The 12,006-nt window shown below is 27.5% G+C and overlaps 1 protein-coding gene across 1 annotated transcript; it reads right to left on the reverse strand.

The window, feature by feature from the left end:
* Nucleotides 1–91: 91 nt before the first annotated feature.
* Nucleotides 92–2,296, reverse strand: LOC130670110 (COMM domain-containing protein 2). The gene is made up of 5 exons (XM_057473314.1): nucleotides 2,122–2,296; nucleotides 1,971–2,048; nucleotides 786–868; nucleotides 553–726; nucleotides 92–472 (listed from the first exon to the last, which is right to left on the reverse strand). Exons 1-5 carry the CDS (start codon nucleotides 2,189–2,191, stop codon nucleotides 266–268), a joined length of 612 nt encoding a protein of 203 aa, XP_057329297.1. The 5' UTR covers nucleotides 2,192–2,296; the 3' UTR covers nucleotides 92–265.
* Between the last annotated feature and the right edge of the window lie 9,710 nt (nucleotides 2,297–12,006).

Consider the following 12,006-nt stretch of genomic DNA (forward strand, 5'->3'; position numbering starts at 1 on the left):
AGTCTTGATAATCTTGACATTGAATTCGTTCTCTAAATCTATTTAAATATAATTCATATCAATAGTAATAATAATAACAATAATCGCTACTAAACTGTCATATTTAATTTTTTAAAATGCCAATAACAGTATTTACATATAATTTCATTAAATTGTTTAAATTATTCATATGAATAAGATTCTACGGTATTATTTATTACACAATATTATTTTATTATATTAAAGTAAAAAAAATATATATATAAATTATTTGTAATAAAATTTATTATTTTAGTGATCGTTTAATCTTACGAAGTTGCTGACTACTTCCTTCTAGTAAAGCTGCCTCTAGTTCCTCGGCGATGTGTAGCAAATTTGTGGCATCTGACTGGAGGACGATGTGTTTTAATTTTTTTGAATCGTCAGAATTTTTCAAGGCAAAGTCCATCGTAACAAAAGGTTCGCATTGCGTCAACATTGATCTTGATGCGATCTAAAATAACAAAACATTAAAATACTTGTTCGGTAAATTATTTAACTACCAAATAAATTAACTCAGTTAATTATAAATACTTGAGTTTCGAATCTCCACTCCATATTATGATACTCCGGTAATTTGAAACCAATATTTGATAGAGATGATTTTATTTCTGATTGTTTTGAAGTGTATAAATTACTTAGCAATGATTCTTTGTCATCAGTAAATCCTAGAGAAATTACTAGTTCTTTAAAATCATCAGAAGTTAACTACAATAATGAATGAATATTAATTATTGATATTGTAGATTTAAATATTAATTGATTACCTTATTTTTACATGATTCGATAATTAAATAAATTAGCCCTTCGATTGAATGTTTGATATTATCTGGCTCAACTTCAAGTTTTTCTGTAAATAAATTATTTTATGATACTGAAGTTTTAACCGACGTCTAATAATTTTTTTATTTTTCTCAAAACAATAAATTATAGAAAAAAAACGAACCTGAAGTTAACATGATACTGAAATTAGCCGACGTCTAATAATTTTTGGATTTTATTTAAACAATAAATTATGAAAAAAAAATATTTTAAAAAAATGCACTTGTAGTCTTTTGAATTTTCTACATGTGCATATTTTTAGTTTTTTTTTTCTTCAAATTTAATTGTTCAAAAAAATTCAAGACTTTTTAATTGTCTGCTAACTTTAGGATCGTAAGTTAACGGACAGTTAACAATTTTTGGATTTTTTTTTAAGCAAATAAATTACGAAAAAGTAAATAATAAAAATATGCACATGTAGAAAATATTGAAAACTACAGGTGCAATTTTTTCGAATATTTTTTTTTTTAATACTTTATCGTTTAAAAAAAATCTAAAAATTATTAGGCGTCGGCTAACTTCAGTATCATAAAAAAAAATGAGTTTATATGTAGTAGACATCAGACAAATTTGAAACTATAAATAGAGTAAATAATTTTTAAAAAAATATTTATAAAAAATGCACTTATTGATTTCAAAATTTTTCAAGTGCGCATTTTTTTTTTAAATTTAATTTGATTAATTATTTACTCTATTTGTTAATAATTTAAAATTTGTCTGATGTCTGCAACATTCACACTTATAAAAAAAAATAGTTTAAAAAATATGACCCTGAAGTTTACAGACAATTAAAAATTTTCGTATTTTTTTTTTCAACAAATCATTTACAAAAAAACAATAACTAAAAATCGAGGCGTGCAATATGCACATGTAGAAAATTTAAAAAACTACAGGTGGAATTTTTTCAAATATTATTTTTTTTATAATTTATTATTTAAAAAAAAAATCCAAACATTATTAGACGTCGGCTAACTTCAGCATCATTAAAAAATTGCACCTATAATTTTTAAAATTTTCTACATGTACGTATTTTTAATTTAATTTTTTGTGATTGATTTGCTTATGAAAAAAATAAAAAAATTGTTCATCAACAAAAAAAAAATTATCTGTCAGTAATTAAATAAACTTACGAGCAGCATTTGTATAAAGTTTGTAGTTATATCCTTTTTGCAAAAAATCAGTAGAAAGTTTACAAAAATCTTGAAGAACTAAAAACGAAAAATATATTTACTTATCAATTATAATTTTATTTAAATAATTAATTTAAAATAATTAAAATACCTTGTGAGGGTTGTGTAGCTAAAAATTCTAGATGTTTTTTATGATCTTCATTTAATATTAATTTTGACATTATTTTTGTTTTATTATTTATTTATTTACTTGTTGCATGTAAATATAAAAAACTCCAAAATATTTTCATCCGCAGATAAACTCTTTAAAACAAACGATAGAGGCAGCACGTGCGTTCAAATTATGCTATCGATAATGCGATTTCTCCCCCCCCCCTACTTTAGCAAAAATTTGAACGCTGAATACAGTGACACGCAATAGCGCCATCTTGGCGCGAAATTTCAAAATTGAAATTTAATAATTTTATTAAAATTTATTTATCGGATTTAGAGATCCGTAGATACAAATTATTATTTTCCAGAAGTAGGTACACATTTTTGAAATTCCATATCCCTAGGGTAATAAAAATTTTCTTAAAATTACTTATTATTTATGAACAACAACTGAATATTATTTCTTAACTTTAATTTCAATTTTCCCAATGAAATTAATTTGTTTTGGACAGTTTTATTCATCAAAGTGATTCATTTTATTATTAAGTGAATTTAAACAAAAAAAAAAATAAACAAATAATTATACTTGATTTTAAATTAACAGATTAAAAGTACCAACAGCGAAGGTCGCCGACGCACACAGTAAGTTTACCGTAGTGAGTTAAGCCGGCTTAAAGTACAAATGTAAATATCTATTATATATTTATGTGTAATTGATACGGAAATTTTTTTGAAAATTTTCATCTTGAAGCCAAGTGAATGTAGTTTCACGTCCCTGTTGAAATAATCCAATAGATTCCAATAAGAATTAAGTGTATTGGGACCTAATGTGCTTTTGTCGCTGCAAATCCATATACATACCTATAGAAATTTTCAAAAGAAAAAATGGAAAGCTTAATGGAATTTATATGTATAGAGAATTCCTATCTGGATTTACCAAGATGTACTATAGCTAGTGAACTCTATAAGAAAATCCAGTAACATACGCAATGATAACGATCGTTTTCTATTCGAGTATCCAGTTTCATAATAATATTAATGTACTATATTTTTATGTGTAAATTACAATCAAGAGGGCCTTACATCTACTTATATCAATCGGACTCTCCAGATTGGATTTTTTAGCCAGGTTTAATGTTATGTACCTGGACATGCCCAATTGTAGCTGTGGGCCTCTATGATAATATACAGCATTACATTAAGATTACTTTTAAATATTTTTATTTGCAAATTACAATTAAAAGTACCTCAAAGTTGTATGATATCAAATGGACTATCCATATTATATTTTTATGCCAGGTCTAATGTCATGTATCTGGATATACCCAAGTGTAGCTGTGGGACGCTATGGTAATATACAGCATTACATAAAGATTATTTTTATAAATTTTTATTTGCAAATTACAATTAAAAGTACCTTAAAGTTGTATGATATCAAATGGACTATCCATATTATATTTTTATGCCAGGTCTAATGTTATGTATGTGGAAATACCCAAGTGTAGCTGTGGGACGCTATGGTAATATACATCATTACATTAAGATTACTTTTATATACACTAGTGCAAAAAATTAAAGGAGCAGAAAAATTTAATAAATTGTTTAGTGATTTTTGGAAGGCTGTAACTTGGTGAAAAATGATCGTATCGAGATTTTGAAAAAAGCATTTTATAGCTTGAAATCTCTAGTTTTGGTGCATTTTTTTCAAAATTTTTTAAAAGCTCCGGTTATTGCGCAAACATAAGAAATACTGCGAGACAAAAAATTTCTAAATTTTTTTTTTTTTCCGAAGAGCCTACGGACCGCGAAAAAATTCTTTCAACTAAACGAATGCATAGTTCGTTTAGCAAATTTATTCAGCTTCAATTTGTTTTTTTTTTTAACCTCGTAGGACGATTTGTCACAGAGATATCAGCCTTCAAACAGAAAATGATCCTTTTGGCTTTGATCATCGATATTTCAGGTACCAATGATCGCACAGAAAGTTGAAGGGCGGCGATAAAAACTTAAATAAATTCCCTACGAGACCCTGTCATCATTTTTTGAAAAAAAAAATTTTTTTTATTTTTAACATCCATTAGAAGAAAGTACAAAAAAATGACTTTTTTTGGTTTTTTAGTAAATCAACCGCTACTCTGCAGATATCGAGAAAAAAAATAATGTTGCCAGAGACTTTTTTAGCTTAATGTACCTTCAAGACCCCTGTAAATTTTAAAATTGATCCATCGGACCGTTTTTTGGGAATCATCGATCAAAGTTTAGCTAAACAATTAAAGGAGCAAGTTTTGTTCCTTTAATTGTGTAATCATAATCAAAATGAAAAAATTTTTTTTTTTTCTACTTTTCTCAAATTTTTGCGTTGGTGACTCAGCAAATGCAAGGAAATGACAAAAAAAATAAAAAATTACCAAAAAATGTCAAAAAAAAAATTTAGAACACAAAAAAAAAGTTTCAATTTTTTTTTTTTCGATTTTTATGACTGACCAAAGCTGCAATAAAGCCTGCGATACTCGGCCGCGCACTGTATTGAGAGCACTCAGCGACCGGCGCGCGGTGATCAATAAATTCATATTGTTTAAATTAATCTCGAGCAGTAAAATTTTCTTTCGGGATCTTAATTTTTAATAAATAACGTATGTAACCCATGAAAAAAAAACTTCATTTTTTTAACAAGAAGTCAATGAAATTTTTATTTGATCACTAAAAGTTAATCAACAATAGGATAATAAAAAAATAATTTTAAGCTATTAATGTTTTTAAAAAATATAGATATTTAACAATAAATCTTAAAAATTCCATTAATTTCTCTTGAACGGTTGTTTTGAAATCTACTGTTTAATTAAAGGTACTCAAAATTTTCATTGTAAAAAAAATGGTTGTTAAAATGAAAATTTAGAATAATCGTTTGAGGGATTTATTTTTCATAGTGACTACATAAGAAAAAAGTCGTTCTGTCAGTTGACCCTGCGGGCCAGCCCCAAAACTTCCCGCTGTTTTCGAGCTCAAGAACCTCGAAAACATTATTGTGAATACATTTTCGAGCTCTTCGAGCTCGAAAATACGTTTTTATGTTGTTGTTTTCGAAAAAAAACGTTTTTCACCATTTTTTCTCCAACGATATCTCTCAAACGAATAAACCGATTGAGACGGTTGAAGTGGCAATCGACGCGTTTTATCAAGTTCTAAAGCTGATCATATTTTGAATTCTATTTATCGAGTCGTTTTCGAGATATTTCAGAAAAAATAAAAAAAAATTTTTTTTTTTAATTCTTTCGACAACGGTTTCTCTTGAACGAATGAACCGATTTTGATGGTTGAGGTGGCATTCGGCGCGGCTTATAAAGCTCTAGAGCCCAGTCCATTTTGGAATTAATCCATCAAGCACATTAAAAGTTATCCGAAAAAAACTTTTTTGAAAAAATTTTATTTTTGCAATATCTCTGAACGAGCTCTACCGATCAAGCTCAATTTCTCACAGCTTTAAGATATTGACAAGCCGCGTCGAATGACACCTTAAAGTTCAAAATCGGTTCATCCGTCCAAAAGATACAGGTATTTACATACGTACATACACTCGGACATCATCGTGAAATTAGTCAGAATAGCTTCCTAGGACCTCAAAACGTCGACATCTGGTGAAAATTCGATTTTCGTAAATCGGACCGAAACCAATAACTTCCCGAATTTTTGAAAATTTACAATTTTCTTAGCGGGAAGTTAAAAATACATAGAATTAACATTCATGATCAAGTGGAAAATGGAGGGTCCACTTGACGTGATCTTACTCACCAACAACAAAATATAAATTTTTTAATGGAACCTAACGGATTCTAACGTTGTAATTGGCACTCCATACAACATACCTTACAATCCCATAATCTGATAAAAGGTTTTTTTATGTCAATATTATTGGAAATATGTTCAGAAAAAAAGAAACATAATACAATTAACAGCACTAAGAAATAGGCTGTTTTTATTTTATTTTTAATAAGAACTTAAAGAATTTAATTTTCCTTAGGCATTTACGCAAATAAAAGTCAATGATTAAAATTGATTTTTGCAAATGAAAAAATCCTAAATAGAGAATTATTTCTTTAAAAAATTTCTATTGATTTGTTATAGGAAGTTTAAGAATAATAATATTTTTAAAGATTTGTTCATTTTCGTAAGCTAGCAGCAAAGTAAAAAATCCTTAATGGAACCTAATGGATCCTAATGTTATAATTGGCGTACCATACAGAATATCTTAAAATCTCATGAATAAGTTATTAAAGCTTTTTATATCAATAATCAGAAATATTTTAACGAAAAAATCATAGAGTTCAACAGTGTAAAAAACAGAAACCTTCAATTTCTACTGTAAAAAAAAATGTTTGATTTTCCAAGACTCTTACATAAATAAAAACTGATTTTAACAGTTAATTATAGTAGACCATATAAACAAATAAATATAAGACAATTCGTCTAAAAAAGTTCTATCAATCTTTTATAGACACCATGAATATAGTCATATCTTTAACACTTTGTTAATTATCAAACACCAGCAGCAAAATATAAATTTTTAATGGAACCTAATGGATTCTAACATGTAATTGGCACTCCATACAAAATACCTTACATTGTTATGGTCTGTTACGGTTCTTTATATCAATAATTGTGAATATTATACAAACAAAATAAATACATTTGGAATTAAAAAAACACTAAGAATAATCAGTTTTCATTTTTTGAATAAAAAAATGAGGAATTTACATTTATTACGAGACTTAAGCAAATATTTTGAATGTTCAAGATTAATCGAGTTAAAACAGAATAGGATTATATTTTACAATTATAATTGTACTTACAGATTTTTTACACCCCTCTGGCAATGTAAATTTTCTCCTGTATCCTTCCTTTATCACAATGGAATTTATTTTTTGAAACTAACTGCGACACACAATCACTGATTCACGACACATGAAACACATAAGACGCTCAGCGAACATCTGACTGATTCCACGTGGCTGCGCCGCCTTTGTTTTGGCGGGCAAGTTTCAGCTTCTTTGTTACTCACGTGCCCTATTCTCCTTCCATCTAGAGCGTCTACTTACAATTCACTCGCTGTTCAAGACCACCGAAAATTATGATTAAAGTCTCATCCGATTCGAAATGGCATCTATAAAAAATGGTGAAGTGGAAATTTGAGGCCGGCAAAAATTATAGAAGTTATAAATAATATAGTAAAAAAAAAAGAGGTTTGGTTTTTTGGAAATATTTCAAAAACAATCCTGCCTCCCCGAACTGTACCGACAATGTTCATAATTTTAATTTAGCAGTGAAAATGGGACTAAAAACGGGCAGTGGCGCGTGCACGCACCTCGCGATCTTATAATAGTATGATCGAAAAGAATTATTTTGACCGATAAAATATGAATATCAAGGAATAAAAAAAATTTGCTATTTTCTAAACATGTGAATGAACAATAATCCGCCTAAAAAAAAATTTTACCCCAATCGTTTAATTAACTGTGCTTTTGTTAATTAGTTAATTTTTACCTGTTAAAAGTTTACATAAAAACCCGGATTATGTCTAAACTAAAAACCTAGAATTTTTTTCACCTCTTGGAGCGATTCTTAAAAAGGTTTAAAAAAGATTGCCGTTGGAAAAATCAAAAAATTTGGATTTTTCACTTTTTTATTAACAATCTAAAGCATTGAAAAATGAAAATTGTAACTAAAGCAACCAAGAAATTTTTTTTTTAAATTTTTTTAGTTAATTTGTTTTTTCATTGTTAGGAGCTACATAACAGAAATTTTTAAAAAAATTTTACTGGCATTGTTTAAATATTTGTTATAAACAAATACATTGTTAATAAAATTAAAAAAATTTTTTTTTGTGAATCTGATCCTTAATGGAAATAATGATTTTCAAGAAAAAAATCATTTCCTCAAAAAATTTTTTTATTGCTGAAAAACACATTTGCTAGTTAACAATTTGTTTTTGTTGCTTAATATTAATATTAAGGAACCATTTTGTCTAAAATCATTATTTATGTTTTTTTATATTATAGAACAAAATTATTTTATCTTCATTTTTCATTTGTTTATTAAATAAACAATTTGTTGCAAAGAAATGAATTTTTGTACTAAATTTTTTATTAGATACTAAAAAAATACTAAAATCGACCATGTGTTTCCTTTTTTCAGAAAAATTTTTTTTCTATTTTTTATAAAATTTTATAAATTATTGTACACTGGGACTTGTCGCTATCTTTCTGTTTTCCTTTATTTAAATAACAATTGTTACTAGAATAACATATAAACTATTGAAGATACGACGAACACTTCAAGGCTTTCTTATTCTCCATTAATCGTTGAATATATTCAGTTCTTATCGTATTTTTAATAGTTTATAAGATATTTGAAGCAAAAAGTAAAAAAAAAGTTTATTTGAAGGGAATTATATAAATAATATTTTAAAAAATTGATAAGCAATTGAGTTTTCTAGAAACTGAAGAACAACTTATCAAAACTATTGACAGACAGTATACCAGAGTAGTATATATCCAAATATGACATCAGATTTGGAATATGAATCTCTTCTGGATAGTCCCTTTGATATCATATAGTTTTAAAGCACTCTTAATTGTATTTACAAATAAAAATATTTAAAAGTAATCTTAATGCAATGCTGGATATTCTTATAGCGTCCCACAGCTACACTTGGGTATATCCAGATACATAACACTAGACTTGGCATAAAAATATAATGTGGATAGTCCATTTGATATCACATTGTTTTAAGGCACTATATATATATAATTTCACAGACTGTAGATGTTCCGCTTGATTCCATAAAATTTAGAAGTATTTTTTAATAGTGACTTACAGGTAAAAAACTTTAAAATAACTTTGCTTGTGAAGCTGGATAATCCACTAGAAGTGTTGTTTTTTAATGTGCTTTTGTCGCTGTAATTCCAAAGATATTCTGATAGATAGGAGATTTGATTATGTCCGTAGCTGTTCATAAAAAAACATAGATCACAAAGTCATGCTATTGATGTTTGCAGATAGGTTATTCATTTCCGGCTTATCTGGAATTACTTCATGATTCCGATGTTTTGAATGTAGCTGTTACAAAAATAAAACACATTTTTTTTCGACTGTGGAAATTCCATTTAAAACCATTAAAAACATTTTCTACTTCGTATTCGGAAATCCACATAGGTTTTTATGTCCATACAGACTTACGACAAGAACAGATACAAACCTACAGGTAAGGTGCAGATAGGATCCATATTAATACAAATAACATTACAGTCCTATTAATTCCAATAAAAAAAACCCGCTGTAATGGACTTACATATAGATTCCAATAGATTCCAAATCTAACTCTATCTGGAAATTTTCTCTTCCAGATAGATTACATACAAACTATTACAAATTCTATTGTTCTGTATGGGACTGTATTGGATGTTTTCAACAGGGTATGCTTTTATATCCTAAAAAGATAACGAAATAAAAATATTATTTCAGGATTAAAAAGTATTCGGTAGCATTAGAAATTTTAAATGCTAGTTGAATCTTTTTAAATCCTAAAAAGATAACGAAATAAAAACATTATTTCAGGATTAAAAAGTATTTAAAAGTATTTGACAGTTTGAATCATTTCAAATCCTGTAAAATCATGTTTTCAGGATTAATAGTATTTAACAGAATTAAAAAATTTGAATCATGTTAAATCCTTCTGAATCATATTTTCAGGATTCGATAGCATTCATAAGGATATAAATTTTTTTAATCCTTTTAAATACTTTTGTTTAATCAGGGAAAGAAGAAATGCTTGATTTTTGTTCTATTGGGGGAAAAAAATGTTTCATTTTCTTTTTTACTTTTTTAGGGTTTTCTTGTAATTTTTATCATAAATGAAATTGAAAAATTTTGAATGCTTCCATTAAATATTTTAAAACATCTTCATACTTGAAAAATTCACAAAAGAAAGATATGAAATCGCATCTTTAACAGAATAGTCGTTTGAATTGTGTTGTAATGAGTGGATTATTCACCTCTTTAGTCATCCAGTTTTAATAATAGGATAATTTTTTACAGATTGTAGCAACAAAAACTGAAAACGTGGCGTTTATATAAAAAGTTTTAAATTATAATTCACAACAATTTGTAATTATCAAGAGGTCATCGCGCTATATTGCACGGCTCATAAGCGAAGCGTTGAGGTTGGGCTCTACTCTCGACATCTCAAAACCGCAGTGTTTTACCAAACTGAAATCGATTTTTTTCTATTTATATCGCACTTACAGGATAATATAGGTGCACTATATTAAGTTAAATAAACTGTCAGTCGCATAAATTATATTTCAGTTACAGTTATTTAGTTTAACATAGTAATTAATGAGATTAAAAATAAACTTTCCTGGACGTCCGTGTGTCTGTCTTTATGGATCCGTGTATGTGGCGCAGGGAAATTAGTTGAAAAAATTATCGGACCGGAACTATTTTTTTTTAGTCATCTAAAGTATCGTAAGGCGGACTTTCTCAATTAATATGACCGCTTAATTCACTATCGTTTTATTTATAAAATAACTTGAAAATAATAGAAAATATTCGACAAAAATCTAATGTCATAACCCGCACAATCGTCCAGGTTCCCACGGTTAGAAATATATTGCATTTTTTATTATACCAGTATGGTAGTGAACACCATCCAGTATTGTGTCGACGATTTTTATTCATTATAATAAGTCTTGTCTACAAACTATTATTCATACATTTTTTGTATATTTACTAAAATTTACGGACAACGTGCCATTTTGTTCGGAAAAATATTTAGTAACTTCGTGAAAAAAGAACGACGATAACAACGAAAAAAGATAATATATTTACAAAAAGTTTTCAATTGCAAAAAAACCAAGTGACTCTTACGACAATTGGAAATGAAAAAATAAATTTTTAGTGACTTTCAATCATAAAAAAAATTTTTGCGCGTTTTTTAGTACCCAAAACTTTTTTTGAAATAATAAATATTCTTTTGATACGTACAGAATTATGAATAAGCGAACTTCAAGAATTTCATAAGTGACTTACACAAAGTACTTTCAACAAATTTGTTTCAAGTTTTGAAGTTGCAAAGATTTTGATTTTTCTAATTTTTAATAGCCGTAACAGTAACTTGGTTTTCTTTTTTTTTCTTATTTTATACGTTTTTCCAAAGATATTTTTTTTTTTTTTTTAAACAAACTTTTTTTGTTGTTCAACCGTCTAATGAACTAGAATTTGGCGCGATCCTAACAGTGATACTTTTTTTTTCAGTAACTCAACTTATTTCCCTTCCCTGCTCCTCTCTCACACCTTCCACCGACAACGTATTCCAAAGCTATATTATCTTTCACTTTTCATCAAGTTTAGCATCGCAGTCAATGGCGTGCGGCATAACTTATTACTGGGTGTTCAAGTTATGCCGGAGGCCGTTGACATCGATAACATTATTTATCTAAGTAAATTAACCAAACAAAAACAGTTTCTCTGTAAAGATCTTGCTAAGTTCATTCGACTTCTAAACAAAACAAAAAAATTTTTTTCATTACAATGAAAAAAAAAAATATATTTACAAAAAATTATGAAATACAAGACGAAACCAAGACAATTTTACAGGACATAAACTTCTGTGTCCCCATCAAAATCGGTATATTGACCGTTTAATATGAAAAAGGAATAAAAATTAAAACGTTTTCGGCAAAACCTACTGTCTGAATTATGACAGTTTCATTTATGTACAATCTTGTATCGTATCTAAAATTTCGTTATTTATCAACATTTTAATTTATGTGTAATTTAATACATTATTATTGTTATTAAAAGCTATTTTTCGCTAGAAACATGTGCT

This window comes from Microplitis mediator, chromosome 6 (assembly GCF_029852145.1).
Source record: "Microplitis mediator isolate UGA2020A chromosome 6, iyMicMedi2.1, whole genome shotgun sequence".
Taxonomy (NCBI): Eukaryota; Metazoa; Arthropoda; class Insecta; order Hymenoptera; family Braconidae; genus Microplitis; species Microplitis mediator.